The following is a 21,992-nucleotide window of genomic DNA, read 5'->3' on the forward strand; positions in this document are numbered from 1 at the left end:
GTGCACCGGATCGCCGTCCCCTTGGAACGGAGTCAAGGGCAGGCAGAAACTTACGTGCAAGAGGAGATGATATTTGAGAATCCGCTGAACCGGCTTCAAGAGATAGGACCCCAGAGGCAGCGAGTGCTTCAGAGTTTCCTGACGTTCCCGGAAGAACTTGGCCACCATCTTGTTCCGCATGCACTCCGTCAGCACGGCCACTGACCTGTGAACACGATCCACGGGTTTACCTGAACTGTAGTCCTAAGATGGGCATTCAAGTTGTACATGCCCTAAAGCACGTATGGGAGAAACAGAGCTATATTTAGACTAAAATGCCCCTGGACAAATTAGAAAAAGGTGTCTCTTTGGGTGGATGGATTAGAAAAGAACAGTAGAGAGAGCTGGTTGCACGTGGACATATGGCTTCTAAGCAGCAAGCTCTTCCTCCAATCCCCAGCCACCACACATGCTTGGTCAAAAGGGGATCTGAGTCCGGTGATAGCCCCTGGTTGCATCCCATGTGGGTAATGGTGCAGTGCTCGAACCGCACATCTGTATTCGGTCTCCACAGGTCAGACTACAAGGAGGGGGCACCTTTGTACCAGGAAAAAGGAGCTCCTTCTTTAGGAGAGCGAGCCCCTGTTGGACCTCTGTCACCCCTTTTGCTGGTTGCCTTTGTAGAAATCACAAACTGCCGGACACTCTGTGCAGATCTTTGGAGAATGTGGCTCATGGGTTAACTTCCCTTGGAGAATCTTTGAACAGATCCCTCTAAAGACAGTTTCTGAAACAGTGAGAGAACCTTACTTCTTAGGGAGTGTGCCTCAGTGGACTAGGAAAGTGGGTCAGAGCTCCTTCTGCATCCCAGCTCCCCCGAAGGTGGCAAGTATAGCCCCCAACACCCCAGGGGAATAATCGAAATGGTGTTCGTATCTTGTACATGAAAGCCAGTGAGCTCGTGGAGTCTCATACACACATGTAAATTAAAATCATATGGTCTCATAACTTAGAAGAAAGCAGGTGGAAGTGATTTCGGCCCCTTTCTCCCCAAGTCAGTTATGTTTTCAGGATTAATTTAGAAAATTAGAGCCAAACAACAAAATAAGAGTCCTTGGAAGGAAGTGAGATGGAGGTCTCCTAATGAACCTATTAGAATTGCTTTTGTGCCCATGTGCTTTGAGAATTATCTGTCCAAACGGGTTTAGTTCCTCCAGAAGCTGATATTTCAGAATGACTCCTTATCAGGTAGCCGAGGGTCTTTTTGAAGGTTCTTCCAGAGCCAGAACTGGCTGCCCAGTTGTCCTTTGGCCAGCTGATGGCTTCAGCTCCTGCCCAAGGACAGAACACCTGCAACAGATTGGGAGGCACTCACTGAACTCTGGGCTCAGGGCCCAGGGAGACAGCTGAGGACAATGACCTGACAGGGCCTGGGCCCCTCCTTGGGGAAAGGAGGAAGGGCTTGTGTCTCTTCCCAGCGAAACTGCTGGGGCGTGACTGGTATGAAGAAGGTGGACATCTGTCAAGGTGTGCCGGCGACATTCAGTATCTCTAGCCTGGATCCAAGGGGAGAAGAAATGTTGTCAGATGGGCTGTGATGGCCGGCACTCTTAGCTTGGTAAGACTGTGCGGGGGAGGGTAGCAGACCGGGGCTTCAGAAAGGAAACTGGAGACAGGGGGCCAAGAGCAAAATATTTTTCTGTGAATTTGAAAATCACACCACCAGGCAAGAACCGGGCACGCCTGCTTCCCTGAGTGTGATTTGCGAGCATCTCTCGGCTAACCTGTTTCTTTCCTTCCTCAAAGTTGAAGATCCACAATAAAAAAGAAAACATGAAAATACTGTAAAACCCAAAATAGAAAACACTTCCTCTCCAGGAGACTGGTCTTAACTCTCCTCCCTGGGACGTTCTACTCTCTCTTCTTTTTCTTTTCTTTTCTTTCTTTCTTTCTTTGTTTCTTTCTTCTTCTTCTTCTTCTTTTTTTTAAAGATTTTATTTATTTATTTGAGAGAGTGAGAGAGAGCACAAGAAGGGGGAAGGTCAGTGGGAGAAGCAAACTTGCCGCTGAGCGGGGAGCCTGAGGTGGGACCCGATCCCGGGACTCCAGGATCATGACCTGAGTCTAAGGCAGTTGTTTAACAAACTGAGCCCCCCAGACACCCCTTCCTACCCCTTTCTCTCATGTATCTTTAGTTTCTAGGACACACAATTAAGTCCATACTACATTACTTTGTCTTTGTTGATTTGGTCTTTCCTAACACCCTATCCACAACTGCATTTAGTTGAGTCTGATGCTCAAAAAACCCCTAAAAGTTGCTAGAAGGCTAGGATCTTAGTTCCCATTTCCTGCCAATGCAAAGCGGGCTTGGGACCAGACTCCATGGTTCTGCTCTCGCATGAACCATTCTGCCTGTCCTTTGACCCTGAAGCAGCCTCATAGAGAAAAATCTACCTTTGTTTTGGACCCTCCTTTCTTATAAGTCCGAAAACTCTTCTTAATATAAACTTCCCAAATTGTAAATTCAGAAGTCGTTTCTTCAGATGACTTGTGTATCATGAAATTTCTGCCGACAGACTCTCCCAGACAAGCCCTTCCAGTGTCTCCCACACTGATAATGGGGTCCAGAAATGGGTTGATTCTTCAGAGTTTGAATGTTTCTGTTTTTGTTCTGTTTTCCTTTCCCTTTGGAGAGGAGTGGAGATGTTGAGGGCCGAGTCTGTGGTTTCTCGGGATCAGGACGTGGTGCCATGTTGGATTTTAGCTTCCAGTTCACAGGATTTGGTTGGGGCATCTGACAGTTTTTTTTGCTGCCTTCAGCACAGAGGTGGAAACCACTACTGTAGGAGAGATTATTGCTTAAGTGAAGCTGTGTAAACTCCGGGTGTGTCTACTGATAAGGATATGCTGATAGCTGTACCAATTGGCATGTGGGTTTTTATGGTTTTTCTTTGTTTTTTAGGGAAACCTGGGAAAAGCACGGTTGGCCACTAACCAAATACATCCCCACAGCACAACATCCTGAACAGTGTTTAGAGATCTTCAGTGGAAAGTATTTGTACATAAGTCTCAGCCTCTGGCTTCATGACTTTGGGTCCAAATTGGCTTTCTGGGGCCACTTCTGAGCAGGCATTCCATTTGTTGTTCCCTGCTGTGGTAGTTGTGGAGGTGGGGAGGGCAGCCTGCGGGTGGATCCTGCCACCCCCTTTAGACTTACAGACATGTTTCCACCAAGACAGACAACAGAGTAGGTCCCTCTTATCTTCCTGGCTGGTCCCCTAAGAGAACGACTCAAGTTCTGCTGAGAAACTTAACAAGGATGTAGTAGCATGAGGTCCAAGGTTGGAGAAATCTCCATTCACATCCCAGTTGGGCCACTCATGACCTGCGCGGCCCTTATAAAATCAACAAACTGTGGGAGTCTCAGTTCCTTCATGCATACGCTGGGTTGGGACAGGGTGACGATGAGGAAGCAATCACTGAGAACCTATCCTCACATGCTCGCACTGGGATGCATGCTTCGGTTTTCTGGAACCCCTTGACATCTCTGGACTATTGTGCAAGTTATATTCAACAACATTTTTCACTGGTAGCATTTAACACAGTGATTAGGACTCAAGAAACACTCAATAAAAGTTTTTTTGCTGAAAAAAAGAAATGACAACATTGACCTTCAGCCTGGCTCCATTACTGAAATGGTCCTGATATTGTCCATACGACATTCCCTCAAATGCCCTCCTGTGTGGCTCCCCAGATCAGCAAAACTGAAGCCACAATCCAGGGGAGATGAGAAGTCCTTTTTACATAGTTCCCAGAGCTTCTATAGTAAAAATATTAGATATTTATCCCCAGCTAGATTATATAAACTCATTCTATGTGCCTTTCAAATTCTTCAAAGCGTGCCATGCAGCACAGGCAAGAATTCGAGCTGAACACAACCGGTTCACTTAGTTTTCCCCTGAAGGATGCCTCCTGAACTTTTTATTCTCTTGCATAACATCCTTCCCACTGGCTCTGCCGGGAGTCCCTCAGCTGAATGGATCCTCACCTGTGTACCCCGTCACCCATTCTCAGCATGCCATGCGACCTCCCCATGGCATTCAGTGCCATGCCGGGTGCAGACCACCTGCCACCAGCACACGCCGGACCCCTCGACCTGACTCTGGATGCAAATGCCCAGGGGCACTACTGCTTATGGCCAATGTGTACCTTGGGTAGTTGGTGCAGTACTGCGTGTAGATGTGGAACTCTTCACTCTGCAAGGACACAAAAGAGACTTTCAGAGGCAAAAAAGCACATGCATCCATAGGCATTTAAAAATAATAAAAAAGAAATATTGTTCCTAACCATAAACTGGGCTCTCTCATCACGCAGGCCCATCTGAACCCCCGTGGCCATTACCTATGCCTTTTTGTCTACCTTGGTTTGTACTAGAATCCCCCTACACTTGAACTCCCTGGAGGTCAACAGACACTTGCTGAGCACCTGCTGTGTTAGGTGAATCTGAAGGTGAAAAGGAAGAGGAGGAAAGTAAGGTTCCTGCCCCAGGTACATATAGTCCTCCAGTGGATTTACAAAGGGAAAGAGAAATAGAAGTAGATAATTTAATTATGGTGGTAAGAACATGGCGGAAGTATGTGCAGGACACAACATAAGAAAACTGCGGTATGCTTTCAGGCCTTCGTAGATTCAATTACCTCTGCCCACTGTCTTTCCTACCGTTTGCACTGGATAGCTGCTACGCGTCCTTTGATATTGAACTGAGGCTTTGTTTCCTCCAAGGAGCCTCCCTAGAGCTTGGGCAGAGCCAACTGTTCTTACTCTAGGCTTCCACAACACCCAGATTTCTGGCAGCATTTACCAAAGGACAGTGACCTTTTCTCTGCACCTGTGTCTCCTGCTCTAGGTGGTGAGTTCCTACAAGGTAGGGGCCGTGCTATGTTCATCTGGCACATACTGCTCACTGAACCGTGGAATACCCCTCTTTTCTACCAAACTGAAAATTATTTGAGAGCAGGATTCATTGTTCTTGTAAACTTGAACATGGAATTATAATATGAAAAAGAGACATTAGGTTAATTGGTGATATTTCATATTCTGCTCTTTTTACTTCTTTTTAAAATTTTTAAAAAAGATTTTATTTGACAGAGAGAGAGATACCAAGTAGGCAGAGAGGCAGGCAGAGAAAGAGGGGGAGGCAGGCTCCCCGCTGAGCAGAGAGCCCGACACGGAGCTCGATCCCAGGACCCTGAGATCATGACCTAAGCTGAAGGCAGAGGCTTAACCCACTGAGCCACCAAGATGCCCCTCTATTTTGTTTTTTAAGATACTTCATGCTAGGTTCACACGTGACTCCAAGAGAGTGATTTCTTTTTTGTAATTTTAATGCTTTAATTTTTTTTCTTATTTAAAAGGAATGTCTACTTAGAATTTTTTCTGTTCACTTAACTAGGATTGGATTTAAAATATTGTATTATAAAGTCTCCAGCATACATATAAAAGTAGAGAAGGTGGTATAAGGAATCACCGAGTATCCATCACTTGACCCCAACAGTAACTCAGGATTGCCACCCACATACTCCCGTTGCCCCATCCCTCTGACGCAAATTCCAGACGTCAGAGCATTGCACTTATCTCCAGTATATATCTCCAGTATAAGGACTTTTACAAAGAAGCATCACCACAGTGCCATTATCACATTTAAATAATTCTACAATATGAATATTCAACAGTCACTATGCAAATATCCCATCTTCTTAATTTTCCTTTTTTAAAATAGTTGGCCTATTTGGCCAACTATTTTATATGTTCCCCTGTCCTGGTGTAGTTCAGGGGAGGTGTGAATAGATCAGATTCCATAGTTTGGCCAGAATACACCATGGTTGTATTGTGCTTCCATCAGGAGGCCCAGAACACCTGGCTGTCTCTCTTTCTGTGATGTTGACCACTACTGGTCATTGTCGCCTGACCCATTAATCCATGGGGAGCTGCCAGATGGTGACTATCTCTGACTCCACTATTCCTTCCTCATTCACTAGCCAGAATCCTTCCAAAAAAAGGAATTTCCTTCTATTAACTGTGACCCTACAGTGTATAGTTGGTATGGGAAAGGCAGGATGAAGCCTCAATTCTTTTCCTTCATTTTCTTTTCTTTTTTTAAAGATTTTATTTATTTATTTGACAAAAAGAGAGATCACAAGTAGGCAAAGAGGCAGGTGGGGGGGGGCGGAGGCAGGCTCCCTGCTGAGCAGAGAGCCCAATGCGGGCGCAGGGCTCGATCCCAGGACTCTGGGATCATGACCCGAGCCAAAGGCAGAAGGTTTAACCCACTGAGCCACCCAGGCGCCCCTTCCTTCATTTTCAAGATAACACATTGGTTCTCTAGCAACCACTTTGGGTTTTTAAAGCACCGTGATTCATGAATATAAACATATTTAGCGGGGTTCCGTTATTTTTCATTAATTATCTTTACTGATGCTGAAATGATCCCGTTTGGGCCAGCAGGAGCCTCTTCTATTTATGACCTGATGTACAGATGCCAGGATGTCCTTGTTTTCTGGAATGACAAGATGTTCCAGATCACCTTGTACATTTCCTGCCCCACACTCTTTCTTCACGGGGCCCTGATTCCTTTTGGGTGCAAGCAGCGTCTGGAGACCACAGTCAGGGTATTAGAGATGGTCTCGCCACTGGGTTAATCATTATTCCTAGGCCCTTTCAGTGGACAGAGTTAGGAAGATGGTGTTTTTTAAACATGAAGTACATTCTTGGTTCAAACATGCAAATGGATTCGGGATTACAGTGTTTTTAATTAGCGTCATGTTTACCCCATGTTTTCTGTCTCCTACCAAACCCAGATCAATGACGTGAACATAAACACTCCCTTGCTTCATCCCACAATTCCCTTGATTTCAGCATAATAAGACCAACACCACCAAATCTGATATCATTACTGACAATGGTTAAAAATGCATTTGCTGTGTTTTCTCCATTGTCTATTTTAAAATCAATGGGGATTTCTTCTGGGTGATTATGCCACAAAGTGGCTGTATCAGGACACTCATCATTTTGCTTTCAATTTTTGGAATTAAACTTTAGTTTTATAATGATGAAAAATAATAATTATACGGTTTCAGGGTCAACTCTATAAGAAAATGCATATTCAAAGAAGCCTAGCTTTTATTCCTCTCCATTCTGGTCTATCCCTCCATTCCTTATCAGTGATCAATTTTTAATTTTATAGTTGATTTTTTCTTTTCTTTTTTTAAAAGATTTTATTTATTTATTTGACAGACAGAGATCACAAGTAGGCAGGGAGGCAGGCAGAGAGAGAGAGCAAGGGAAGCAGGCTCCCTACTGAGCAGAGAGCCCGATGTGGGGCTCGATCCCAGGACCTGGGATCATGACCTGAGCCGAAGGCAGAGGCTTTAACACACTGAGCCACCCAGGCGCCCCTAGTTGATTTTTTCTAACGATTTTATTTATTTATTTGTCAGAGAGAAAGAGAGCACAAGCAGGGGGAGTGGCAGGCAGAGGGAGAAGCAGACTCACAAGGAGCCCGATATGGGACTCGATCCCAGGACCCCAGAATCATGACCTGAGCTGAGGCAGAGGCTTAACTGACTGAGCCACCCAGGCACCCCTACCTACACTTGCATTTTTGTCACTGTCCCTGAAGAGCAGATTTCTGGAAAGAGGATTGCTGGATTACAGGATGAATTCAAATGTAATATCTCTAGATACACTTAAATTCTCCTCTGCGGGGCCTGTGCCATTCTGTTCTTCCACAATTACAGGAAAGCCTGTTTCCCCACGGCCTCGCCAACTGTGTATGCTGCCAGATTGTCAAACATAGTATTTCATGAAAATTTAAATTAGTTGCCGCCAGTTTCCAAAAGTTGGAAGATGGAAATATCTTGACTCCTGGTTTCTCCTGGAAAAGTATTAGGTCCCTGGGGCCTGGCACCCAGTTTCTTGTGACTCTCTCCATATGGGGTCTTGGGTTGTTCTTGGTCCCTCTGGGCCCACACATGTGTCACACTCACACGCTCCACAGAGCTGTGGAGCTCTGAAGGCCCTGGAACGTCCGGCCCTGGCTCTGTGGACAAGACCCACAAAGTGATTTGCCCAAGGTCCTTAGTAAATTAAAGTCAGATGGAGCCTTTCTTGAGGTTTGCTCACACACTCTGAGTTTCTTGCTTCTTCTCTGCCTGTCTCCCGCTGGACTAAACATGGGGTTGACTCATTTCAGGTTGACTTTCCTTAAGTTTAGGGACCTTTAGGATCACCTGAAATGCCAAACTTAAAAAGAATGGTTTCAGGGACGCCTGGGTGACTCAGTCAGTGAAGCATCCAACTCTTAACTTCAGCTCAGGTCATGATCTTAGGATTGTGGGATCGAGCCCCATGTTGGGCTCCACTCCGGGGCAAGGAGCCTGCTGAGAATTCTCCCTTTCCCTTTCCCTTGGCCCTCCCTTGCCCGTCTTCTGCTTGCACACTCTCTCTCTAAAGAAATAAAATCTTAAAAAAAAATAATGGTTTCAATGAAAATATATCTAAATTACATCATACACCTGACTTCCATACACCTATTCCCAATAAAGCCCCAAGACTTCTGCACAACTGAATGGCTGTGCATTTTGTGATCTCATGGCTTATTCCAATATTAAATTGTTTTGATTTCCATCAGCTCCATGTTCTTAATGTAGAATCAAATGCATTTTTAAGCTTAGATTTGTAAGCTCTGTGGACAATCCAAACAATGGTTTTATACAAAAATCAGTAGCTCCGAGTTAATCCTTAAAAGCCTTTTATTCAATATATATACAATCCCAAATCCTTTTTAGAAGTAAAAGGGGAAAGAAGACAATGATAAAGAAATTATATAAAAATAGGTATTTCTTTCTGATTCAACTCTGCCAAATTGTAATTAGAGATGCAAAAATATGAAAGAACCAAATAAAAGAGGTAATTAGGGTGGGCCGATTGGGCACATGGGGCGCTCAGCTGTTTACTGGCTGAGTAACTGCTGTAAAGAAATCTGTATAGTTTTAGGGTTTCTTCTGCTATGGGGTCCATCTCTTTCTCTGTCTCGTTGTCTCTCTCTCTCTCTCTCTCACACACACACACACCCCTCCTACACACACACACACACACACACACACACACACACTGATTCCTGAGAAGTTTTCCTTGGACACATGATAAAGGCTTAGTATGTAAGTAGCACCTGGGGGAGGTAACACTGACATGAATTCACTCCAATGATACAAATGTCAATGTCGAACTTTCTTGAAGATAATCTCAGTAAGTGGGTAGGGTGTGTGCGTGCGTGGGTGTGCATGCCTGGGCACTGAAGGGAGAAGGGGGAGGGGGGAGGAGGAGTTCAGGAGAGGCTGGGTCCCTGTAGATAAACCCTGTCTCTCTCCTAAATGTTGCCTAGGGTCAGCCCAGCTGAGAGCCAGAATAAGAGACAGAAATGAGGGTGGAGGCTACTCAGGGAAGCGAGGAAACCTGTTCCAGGTGTTTCTGGACCCCTCCAAGCAGACCGACGGGAGCCGGATCCGCTGCAAGACAGCTCGGCCTGCCCACAGGCGAACTTTTACTTCTGTCTCTCTCTCGAGTGGCCCCTGCAGCCCCTTGTGCTTTGAGAAGCAGCAGGTAAGAAGGACCGTAGTCTCCTTTTGTCAGGAAGGATTTCTGTAACCTCCACATGCCACAAAAGCAAGGTCAAAGATGAATCCGTGTGTGAGCCCCAGTGATTCAGATTAAAGCAGGAGTCAACCGCCAGCTTTCCCTCTTTCATTAATGGCCTCTCAATTAAAGCAATTTTCCATTCCTCCCCAGAGTGGAGCAGCTGGTTGTGCTACAGAAAACGTAACATCTTCTAAATTTCAGGGTGCTGAGTGAGAGGCAGGTTGGGCCAGCCCCAAACAGCCTCTCGCAGAGCCCGGCCTCCATGTGAAAGTGCGGAGCGCTGAAGTCAGTCTTCTAATTAAACTTGGCACTATTACAATGAAAAAATAAGATCTGGGAGTTGGCAACGTGGCACATAAACAGACTTTTATGTGAATAATTAAGCCGGAGCTAAGCCTATGCTGGACCGTCTTTAATCAACTTGTGATTACAGTTACCAGTAAAAGCCGGAGCGTTTCCGATCGCTCCCATGTTGTTTACGTGCTGTGGCTCTGCTAACGTATCTTCTTTGATATACACAGCCCATCTTTTTACCCATTCCTCCCTCTTCCCTCTTCCTTCTCTTTTTCAAATTCCTGCCCTTTATGGGAATGCATTATGACCCAGGCAACACAGGACGAGAATTGTGTGTGGAAGCATGCGTGTACATTTCACATGTTAACACGGGGACCTCCTCACCCTTGCCCACAGTCATGAGGGTTTTATGCGCAAGCTTGTCTTCCGCCCCTAAGGAATTATGCTTCAATAAAACCCGGAGCCTTATGTTTGGATTTGAAACCACTGGATGGCTCTGTGGTTATAGGAAACGACCCTGAAACAAGTCCTGAGCCACGTCCGGCATCTCCAAGTTCACAGTGCACTCTGCAGCTCTAAATGAGTGTGAGGACCTTGCTCACACTTCTGTGCCCTTGAAGCACCGCTGCGGAAATCGCATGACGTTTTGCTGCAAAATAATTACCACGGGACCGTTTCCAAACAAAAGCTGGTGCAGGTTTAAAAGAAACTTGGGAAGATTCTGCATAGAGAAGGTAGCATGTAGGAAAACAGTGTAAAGGATTATCTTGTCTGTTTCAGAATCCTCGTGCAGGGCCGGAGCTGGCGATTTCATGAGCTTCAAAATCAGACCCTTCTACTTTTCTAAGCCATCAAATCAGCTTAAGAAACATGGAGGAAAATGCATTTTTAAGATAGAAGAGCTTAAAAATGAAGATGAAAGATCTGCCTCTCTCTAGCTTCCCCCTCCATGATAATTATACAGCCTAGACTAGTGCCATATATATTGTAGATAAAATACCTAGATTCTAACAAATTTTTGTAGCTTGTCTTGAGGCATTCTGTGTATATTTATTTTTCATACATTATTCTATTCTGGATTTTCCTCCCCACCATGCTCAAATTTCTTTCCTAGGAAAGATGCATAAACACCATTTAGTAATGTTACACGTTCTTAGACAACTACTAAGTTAGCATTTCCTAACTTACTGGGGACAGTAACACTATTTTTTTTTTTTCCTTGCTAGTGGAAAAAAAGAAAAAAGAATGAGAGAGATTAGTGGCTAACTTCATCCAGTATGGAACAAACCAGTCATTTTAACTTGAAAATGAAAACAATTTGCAGTCTGCATCTGTCTTGGTTGGCCCAGAGAAATGAACCCTGCTTACCTTGGACACAAAACATTCTGCTATGGCCACAGGATCATTTTCACAGTTTTCCAAATCTTGTAGAAGTTCACTAAAAAAATAAATAAATAAATAAATAAGCCAGAAAGTATTAGATTATAGTCTGATGATTGAGAACATTTTATGTGACTCAGAGGTCTACAGGTTCATATGACATTTACAAGGAATCCTTTTTTTTTTTTTTAAAGTATGGGTTTAACGATGGTCAAAGCCAAAGTACACTCTTGAGGTGGGAGAGCAGGCAGGTCCAGAGGAGGCAACTGCTATAGGAATCATATTTAATTGGATAACTGAGGACCTATTGTTATTATAGCCCAGGCTTGGATTAGAGACTTGCCCAAGATCATGGTACCCCAGGGATTTAAACACAGGTCTGACCTTTAACACTCCCACCTACAGATAAGCCCTGCCTGCCATTTAAGTCTTCTAGATGGTTGGCATCGTCTGTATGCCTGTTCATATACACTTACTTATTCATTCATCAAATAGCTGGCTAGGTACCAAATGCTGGGCAAGGCATAAGAACAAACACATCGGTGAGCCAAAGGAGATACAGTCCCTGAGTGCCTGGAGCTTGGAATCCACTGGAATTCCATGAAAGATCACATTAACAAATGTAAAATTATAAACAGAGAGGGAGTCCCTGCCTGGCTCCGTTCGTAGAGCATGGGACTCTCGAGCTCAGAGTCATGAGGTCAAGCCCCATGCTGGGCATACAGCTTACTTTAAAAAAATAAAAAAATAAAGAAAATAAAATTATAATGGAGATAGTGCTCTAAAGGAAAGATATGCTGGGAGGAAAGATCTTTCCTCAGATGAAAACCTGTCTTATTTTTTAATGGCAATAACATTATTTTACAGAACTGCATACTATGTCATTGTGTGGATATAGGATGATTAATGTAACCCACTTCCTGTTAGGTAAAATTCTATGAATGGAATTCCTGGGTCAAAGGGCATCACAGAGTTAAATGGTAACGCATTTCCAAATTGCACTTTCTATAAGTCATATTAATACATGTTTTATTATGTTAAATGTTTATTTTAATTAGAGGTATATTACATATTTAAGAAAAAGTTAAATAGGGGTGCCTGGCTGGCTTAGTCAGTAGAGTATGCAATTCCTGATCTCAGGGTCATGAGTTCAGGCCCCACACTGGGCGTGGGGCCTACTTTAAAAAAAAAAAAAAAAAAAGTCAAATAGTAAAGCTAAATAATAAAAACAAGCAGTCTCTTATTTTCTGTTTCCCGTTCTCTACTGCCACTTTCAAGAAGCATTCTCAACATCTTGCTCTTTCTATCCATGGCTCGAAACATGCCAATATAGCATTTTTTGGCATTTTTCAATTTGAGATACTATTTATTTCTTAATTTCCCAGATTTCCTCTTGTCTGATCTCAACTGTTTCTAGTATGAAATTTGATTAGATTAAAAGTCAGAGCTTACATTCTGAAGACTGTAAAGATAGATCCTCAGCTGAGCTTGGGAGCACACCATAATTACATTTCCTTTCTTGTACAACCATGTTTTCCCTGGAGTTAAAATCAACGCCTCCACCTTTTTTTTTGTGCTTCGTTTTCTAAGTACATACCACTCATTCATCCTCAGACTTTGCACTGGGAGTGTAACTTTTGCGTCCCTGTGTTCAAACATCCGATCACCCATTGGTTGTATTTTCTTGGTCATCACCCGCTGGAGCCCTCGTCCTCCTGCCCTCTCCTGAACAGGTTAACCTGATCTCCACACTTGCTGGGTTCTCCCAACACCACCCAGATGAAGTACTTCTCCTGGCTCCTGTGTTAGATGCCCCGTTTCTCCCTTCTGACCTGGCTGGTTATATCACTGGATATAGAATTCTTGGTTGGAAATAATTTTCTTTGAGTCTTCAGTCTTATTTTCTGTCCCCTCTTTTAAATGTTTTCCTTTCTACTATCTGATTTTTTTTTTTAATTTCTTTTCAGTGTAACAGAATTTATTGTTTGTGCACCACACCCAGTGCTCCATGCAATACGTGCCCTGCTTAATACCCACCACCTGGCTCCCCCAACCCCCCACCCCCAACCCCTTCAAAGCCCTCAGGTTGTTTTTCAGAGTCCATAGTCTCTCATGGTTCATCTCCCCCTCCAATTTCCCTCAACTCCCTTCTCCTCTCCAATCTCCCCATGTCCTCCATGTTATTTGTTATGCTCCACAAATCAGTGAAACCATATGATAATTGACTCTCTCTGCTTGACTTATTTCACTCAGCATAATCTCTTCCAGTCCTGTCCATGTTGCTACAAAAGTTGGGTATTCGTCCTTTCTGATGGAGGCATAATACTCCATAGTGTATATGGACCACACCTTCCTTATCCATGCATCTGTTGAAGGGCATCTTGGTTCTTTCCACAGTTTGGCAACCGTGGCCATTGCTGCTATGAACATTGGGGTACAGATGGCCCTTCTTTTCACTACATCTGTATCTTTGGGGTAAATACCCAGAGGTGCAATTGCAGTAGTGCAATCGGGTAGCTCTATTTTTAATTAACTTAATGCTATTATGTCCTATATATACTATAAACAATTCTGTATGTAGATTACATCTACTCATATTTATTAGAAATTAGAATTAAATATTTTAAAAATATATCAGTTCATTTAATAAATCTAATACATGTTAATATAAATAACTTTTGTGAAAAACAGATTTTGCATAACAAAAGTTAGTGAGAGGAGTAGTGTTGTTCTACATTTTTGTAAATCTCTAATGTTGACCTTAATGGAACACAGATGGATTCTCATATCTGTTTCTACATTCAATCTGTTGCAATCTGTTATTTTTTAAAAGATTTTATTTATTTGAGAGAGAGAGAGAAAGGGAGAATGAGTGGAGGAAGAGGAGGGGCAGAAGGACAAGCAGACTCCATGCTGAACAGGGAGCCCAACGTGGGGCTCCATCTCAGGACCCTGAGATCATGACCTGAGAGGAAGGCAGATGCTTAATTGACTAAGCCAGACAGGCACCCCTGTTAGTTTAATGAAGCACACAGAAAACAATCTAGCCTCCCAGAGATATGTCACTGGAAAAGAGAGGAGTCTTTGAATACCTATTCAGAAAAGTGTGGGTATTCTTTGACATTACACTGAAACTAAATGTATGATAATTTCTTAGAGATCTGTTGGAGTCTGAAACCAAAGCAATGCACTATACCCCCCCCCCACCCCGTTACTTTAAAATCCATTGGTCTATCTTGCACATAGAACGGATCTTTTACTAATGCATGATTTTGGGCTAGTCCCAATTTCAAACATTCATCCTTAATATTCCTATAAAAACATTCCTTTTGTAAGATTATTTTTCCTTTGGAAAATACAATCCTGATATTCATACCAATATCTCTTACAGATGGATGGGTATTAATAAATTAAAGATAGTTGAAATCTAATCATTGGGACCTAAACACTGGTTGAAGAAAAACGGCTGAAGAAAAGTAATAGTCAAAGAAGCAACATTTCTGAGCCAGTAATTTCCATTACTGGTGAATAGAGTGTTCAAGATCTAGGTTTTGTGTCCTGGTCTTTTAATACAAATCCTCTTTCTGATCAGAGAAGAATTTTTAGCAGCATTCAGCATGGCTTAACAGAATCCTCCTTGATGATAGTCAACAACCTGTGTCCTATATGTTATGCTAATCAAGCCCTCTCTGAGCTTTAACTTCCTCTCCAGATCTCCAGAGTGGACTATCTGGTAGGAGGAAGTGTCTCTGAGGACTCACCCAGGCTCTAGGTATAGCTCACCTGCAAATGAATGACTGGCATTCATTGTTCAAATCAATGGCAATGGGGCTCAGACACCTTGCAGGCCAACCCTTAATTTTAAGGTGAGGAAATTATGGCTCATACAAGGGAAGGAGCTTACCTTAGTTCACACGGCTAATAATTAAGGGCTACAGCTGGGGTTAGTATCAGAGCTGTTGAATCCCAGTCATGCACTCTCATATAAACACATCTATTGAAAGATATATTTCCTGACCAACTCAAGAAAGCCAAGGGCTGGACTCGGCATTACGGTGTTTTTGTTGGGAGACCTTGTCTACCTGTGAGCCCTAGCTTGAGTCACCTGGCTAGCTTTCCTTTGTAATCATTTTCTAAAATAGGACAAACACCAAAAATGGCAACAGTGAGGAGGAAGTAATGGGATTCCTTTTGTGCTCTTGTCATAGGGCCACTGTCCTACTGTATTTGGCCCACCGTCTTGTTTGCTCTCCATTCAACAGTAGTTATTGCAAGGCTCCATGTCAGGCATTGCTATAGGTACGGAGGTATGGGATAAAGAACGTGGGGGTTCACCGTGCTATGGTGCTTATGCTCTGATCAGGGGTGGTAAGTGTTAAAAACTAAATCCATAAAGAACATAGTATCTAACAAAAGATAAGCAGACAAGGATGGAAAGAACTAGAACCCATGTACACTTTTGGTGGGAATACAAAATGCTGCAGCCTGTACGGAAAGCAGTTCTTCAAAAAATTAAAAATAGAACTACTGTATGATCCAGGAATCCAGTTTCTAGGTATGTATCCAAAAGAACTGAAATTAGGATCTTGAAGAGATATTAACACACTCACAGTCATGGCCACACTTCCACAAGATGTGGAAACAACTTAATCCATGGATGGATGAAGGAAATGTGTTATACACATGCAATGAAATATTATTTAGCCTTAAAAATGGGAGGAAATTCTGTACTCTGAGATAACATGGGTAAACCTTAAAGTCATCACGCTAAGTGAAATAAGCTAGTCACAAAAGACACAAACAGCATGAAGAGTCCTTGAGGACTCTAAAGTAGTCAAATTCATTGAATCCGAGAGTATAATGGTAGTCACCAGGAGTTTGATGGGGGATGGGGGGAGATGAAAGAGTTGCTAATCAATGAGCAAAAAGTTCCAGTTAAACAAGATGAACAAATTGTAGATATCTGCCATACAACGTAGTACCCAAGTTAACAATGATGCATTGTATGCTTTAAGTTTTGTTAAGAGGGTAGATTTCACGTTAAGCTTTCTCACATAACACAATAAAGTTTGAAAGCACCATTTTGCTCAAAACAGAAAAACCTAAATGAAATGACAATAGAACCTCGCATGCCATAACATATTATCACCTAATGAGAAACGTTGATGTGAAAAATAATAAAATATTAGTTTTACTGAAAAATGAAACAAAGCAACACGATATGACAGTATGCTATGTGACACAACGCAAAGGCTGGGTGGGGCTCGAAGAGCACTGGAACAGTCATGGAAGGCTCTGGAAGAAGGTCATATTGGAGTGGGGGAGGGCTGAAGGAAAAACTCGTTTAAGAGATCAGTTGAGCATATCAAGTTCGTTCTGGGCTCACTTGTGTGAGGGTACAGAAGGGAAGCCACTGTGGCTGCAGTTTGGTGAAAATGGGAGTATGGGAGATACAGGAAGAAGACTAACCACACAATAATATGCCCTGTACGAGGGGAGCACAGACGTGGCCACGGAATGGGATATATCAGCCCCTGAAGATACTCCAGAAAGACCAGGATCATCCTTCTAGAGTTACAGCCTAAGGGTGGGGACCAGGTTTCTCATGGCTTCTGTGTGTCTAATGAACAACCGTTCCTGTACACTGCAGGAAGGAGTGATTCCTAGATTGTGTTTTGTACTACAGCTGAGATTAGAATCACCCCACCTTTGGGTTTTGGGTATTCTCTCTTTTCCCTGAGTTCCAAATATTTCTTCCTTTTTGAGTAGGACTATGAAAAAGAAGGAAACATTTCTTACTTACTCACATTTCTTACTTGTTTGGGTGTGCAATTAGAGGAAACACTGTTCTCTTTTACAGAACATATTACATGTAAAATTTTCTCTGACCAGTGATGTGAACTTGAAGGCAGAAACCGTAGTTTGACCCTGAAGATTCTACTGCCTCACATGGGTTAAGAGTCAAGAATGGGGCTTCTCCCCTTCTGGTCTACAACAGACTCTGAGCACCGCTTTCTTTCCCCACCTACCTAACTAGGTCAGCTGTCGTTTTAACCTGTTGCAACAACACAGACACATGTGTGCGTGGGAACAGAAAATGGAATGAGGTTAACAGCACCAAATGTTCTGCGAATTTCATGGATACATTAACACCGGCCTTGAAAGTCCACTTGAAAAGAGCCTGCGGGTAAAAACATTTCTACCACTGTGCAGAAGTTAAAGAAATTTTGGTGGTGGCAAAATGCACTAAAAAAAAAGATAACTTCCCCCACCTTTCACTGTCTTCATGTTCTATGTACCCCATGATTCGCTTTCCAAATTACATTTCAGGGAAGGAAAAAAGGATGGCCCAAATCATTTTTCTTTTTAGACGAAGACTAGACTTAGTGGAGTGTTTTATAAGCAGTGACTTGACATATACAGAATAAAGGGAAAGAGTTAAAGAGAAAGGGGAGATTTTACTCTCATCTTCTGAAGAAGGAAGAGAGCTTAGATGATTTTAATTTTCTAATAATTTTAAAATAGAAATTCAATATAAGGAGTGGTCTTATGCGGCGCCTGGGTGGCTCAGTGGGTTAAGCCTCTGTCCTCAGCTTGGGTCATGGTCTCAGGGTCTTGGGATCGAGCCCTGAATTGGGCTCTCTGCTCAGCAGGAAGCCTGCTTCTCCTCTCCCTCTCTGCCTGCCTCTCGGCCTACTTGTGATGTCTGTCAAATAAATAAAATCTTAAAAAAAAAGAAAAAGAAAAAAGAGTGGTCTCTCTTTCCTCTCTATTCAAAGAAAGATTCAAATTACAGTTTAGGTAACTCTTCTCCACTCCAAGAGGAGGAGTATATAAAACAGTTGGTATTTTCTTTTTTAATTGGAAATGAAACAAACAAAAGTTTTGGGATTTTAGGGGCCCATTCAAAGGGGAAAGTGGTTTCTTTTCACTGACCTAGTTTCCTGACCATTTAGAGATTTCTTCCAAGACACCCATCCCGAGACTTAAATTTCTAAACTATTGCAGGGATGACCAGAGGAAAGGGAGATTTGGCTACAAAAAGGAAAACAAAAATGAAGCATCACCTGCATTCCAAAATGTTTTATGTTGGAAGATTTTGAGAAATAATAATATAAATCTAGTCATATACTAAAGTTAAACAAAGATAGTATGAGGAAAGAAGTTATCCATTATAGTCATTTATGAACACGCATGAAAAATTTCTTAAAAAATTATGAACAAATCAAACTTATCAGGGTGCAGATATATAAAACATCATGACCAGGTAGGGTTTATTTCAGTAATGAATGTATGATTCAAATAGGATACCTATTAATATAATTTAACATACTATGAATAGAAAGAGAAAAATCATACACTAATTTTCTTGAAGACAGATTAAGCATTCAATAAAATTTAACACTCATTCACAATATACTAGGAAAATAGGAAAAAGTGTTATGTAAATCCCAGAACAAACATCTTAGTTACTGTTAAGAGAGTTAAAGCATTCCTGCTAATATCAGAAAGACAATAAGGATACCAACATTGAATCAACACTGTATGAGAGGACTTATGCAAAGAATAAGATATGAAAAAACAATGGGTAGAAGAATTATAAAGGAAGACACAAAAATTTCTTCATTTTCAGATACTAGTGTTTACACAGAAAACTCAAAAGCATCTATAAACCACCTTTAGACCTCATAGAAAAACTCAGAAAGTTGGAAACTTTATCAACATATAACAATCAACAACATTCCTAGAAGACAATAATAGCCAGTTTCAAAATAGAACAAATATTCTAGTCAACATCATAAGGAATAAGTTCTTTAAAGTTGTCTGTGTGAATGTGATAGAGAAATTCTAAAACACTATTATAGGACATTTTAAAAAGGTGTGATTGAAGAGAAATATTTTTATGGATGGGATGACTCAATACTGTAAAGATGTCAATTCTGCCCAAATTAATCTATATTAAATGTGGTTCCAATAAATATCCTAAAAGAGTTCTTCAGAGAACTTGACAAAAAAAAAAAAAAAAAAAAAAATCACTTGACCATGCAAAGAGTCAAGAAAAGCAAGCTAAGCCAAAGTCGAAGAGTAATGTGGGCTTAACAGTGAAGACAATGTGGTATGGGCAGAGAAGGACAAACAGTAAAAAAACAGAATGTGGAGCAACAAATCCACACAGAAAGGATGTACTTTCTAATCCACGGTGACGGGGCTATTGGCTAGACATAAGAAAACAAAAATTTGGATTTCCTACCATATAACATCTCTCCAACAACTGTAGTAAGTTTAAAGACCAGGCAAAATTTTAAGATTTTAGAAAAATAATACAGCATATTTATGAACAGAGAGTACAAGATAATTTTTTAAAACATTATATTTATTTAAGAGAGAGCATGAGAGAGATCAAAAGCAAGGCTAGTGGCAGAGGGAGAGGGAGAAGCAGACTCCCTGCTGAGCAGGGAGACTGACCCCAGGATCCTGGGATCATGACCTGAGCTGAAGGCAGACGGGTTCACCGACTGAGCCACTGAGGTGCCCCATAAGATAATTTTTGAGGCACAACACAAAATCCACAGATTATAAAATTTACATTTATTTAGTGTGGTCAAGCTTATAAATTATATGAATAGTTTTCAAAGAAACATTTTCACATTGAAAGTGAAAAGAGAATCCTCATATAGTAGGAGATGATTTGCAAGTCAAATAATCCACAAAGATCACTAGCCAAAATTCCTCAAGAATGCCTTCACAGCAGTAAGGAAAAGAAACATCCTGACAGAAAAACGGGCAGGGAATAGAAGGCAGAAATCCACAATTCACACATACAGAAATCTAAGTGGCCAACAAACAAGAAAAGATTCTCAGTCTTAATTGTCACTGACAAAATGTGAAATAATGTATGCCCCAATGGAATATTACATCACAGTTAAACAAGGGAGAAGTATAAATCTCAAAAACAATGTTGAGAGAAAAAAATTTTGTGAAAGTTTGTCACACTTCATGTCATATTTGAAATAAAGTGAAAGCACATTATATATTTTAAATAAATGCCTACATATATAGTCATGGCAACAGAATCATACTTGGGAGTGAAACACCAGGTCTTAGATAGTAGTAGTTCCAGTCCTAGTGGTATACTGAACCAGATTATACCGGCTTGCCTGAGCCAATTCTGTGTACCTCTTCCTAATTCCATGTTCAGTGAGGTGTTGCTAATAGCTTGAAATCTGCTGTGATGGGATGTTTACACCACAGAAATCAGCAAACAATATAAATCCTGGATTCCCCCTCTCTTGTCCTAATGCCGGAGAAACGGTCGACCAGCACATTGCTGTACCACTCTCCACAGAGTGAGCCGTAACTGGGAGGGATACTTAAGGGGCTTCAACAGTATTTGCAATGTCTTTAGGCTTTAAAGAATTTCTAAAGTAAATATGACACAAGAAAAGGCTTTGATAGAGTGGGGATAGGGTTCATGGGTATTTATCATGCTACTTTTCTGTATTTTGGAAATATAAAATATACCCTGAAAATAAAATCCAGTCAGCAGAGGTTTTTGGGCTAGCATAAAACCATTTTCTTTTGCCCCTCTTTAATTTTAGAGATTTAAATCTTGCTTAGTTGGTCACAATCATATTATAGTATGTTGAAAAACCTGGATCTGAACTAATAACAGAAACTTGAAAATTAGTTCAAGCCCCAACCATAAATTGGTCAGAGTCAGACCCCTGAAATCAACTGATGTAGGGTATATAATAAAAGATTCATAAGAGGCATTAACATAAAAAGTCACATCAATACTTCTTACTTAACCAAGTATAACAGCAAAGATATTTGAGCTCTAAATGCAGACTCCAGACCTAAAGGAAAGGAAATAAAAATAGGGACACAATAGTATAGACAACTCAGCTGTAAATGTTAAACAAGCAGATGCTATTTTTTAATAGAACTATTCTGCCTTTTTAAAAAGGTTTTATTTATTTATTTGAGAGAGAATGAATGAGAGAGAGCATGAGAAGGATGAGGGGCAGAGGGAGAAGCAGACTCTCTGCTGAGCAGGGAAGCTTGCCGTGGGGTTCGCTCCCAGGACCCTGGGATCATGACCTGAGCTGAAGACAGATACCTAACCGACTGAGCCACCCAGTGTCCCTCATTATTATTTTCAAGAGTATCTGCTTGTTAGGACCTGGGTGGCTCAATCAATTAAGTGTCTGCCTTCGGCTCAGGTCATGATCCCAGAGTCCTGGGGACTGAGCCCCATTTCGGGCTTCCCTGCTCAGCAGGGAGTCTACATCCCCCTCTCCCTCTGCCCCATCCTCCCTGCTTATGCTCTCCCTCTCTCTCTCAAATAAATGAATAAAATTTAAAAAAGGAAAGTAATAATGAAATAAAATAAGTGAAAACCAGTAGAAATGTGACAAAACCAGGTATTCAAAATAGGTTAAATTGGATGTCTAATTCTACGTCCTTGACTGAAGGACTTTCCATACCGCACTCCTGATTCATCTAAAAGATGTGCATACAATATGCGTTCTATCTGCCTCCCAAAGCTGTTAAGAGGGTTACAGGAGCTCATGCATGTGCCAGGGATAGACAAATATGACCACCAAAAGGGACAGGCATGGGTACGTGGTGTTTACTGCATG

The 21,992-nt window shown here is 41.9% G+C and overlaps 1 protein-coding gene across 5 annotated transcripts in view; it reads right to left on the reverse strand.

The window, feature by feature from the left end:
- Positions 1 to 21,992, reverse strand: part of PLEKHG1 (pleckstrin homology and RhoGEF domain containing G1) — a 216,726-nt gene that overhangs the window by 31,052 nt on the left and 163,682 nt on the right. For all 5 annotated transcript variants that reach the window (XM_082730110.1, XM_082730109.1, XM_082730107.1 and 2 more), the window contains 3 exons: positions 11,338 to 11,407; positions 4,189 to 4,235; positions 55 to 205 (listed from right to left, as the gene is read on the reverse strand). In XM_082730110.1, coding sequence (XP_082586236.1) covers positions 55 to 205; positions 4,189 to 4,235; positions 11,338 to 11,407 — 268 coding nt within the window. The remainder of the gene's footprint in view (positions 1 to 54; positions 206 to 4,188; positions 4,236 to 11,337; positions 11,408 to 21,992) is intronic.

Source organism: Mustela nivalis (genome assembly GCF_964662115.1).
Source record: "Mustela nivalis genome assembly, chromosome: 5".
Taxonomy (NCBI): domain Eukaryota; kingdom Metazoa; phylum Chordata; class Mammalia; order Carnivora; family Mustelidae; genus Mustela; species Mustela nivalis.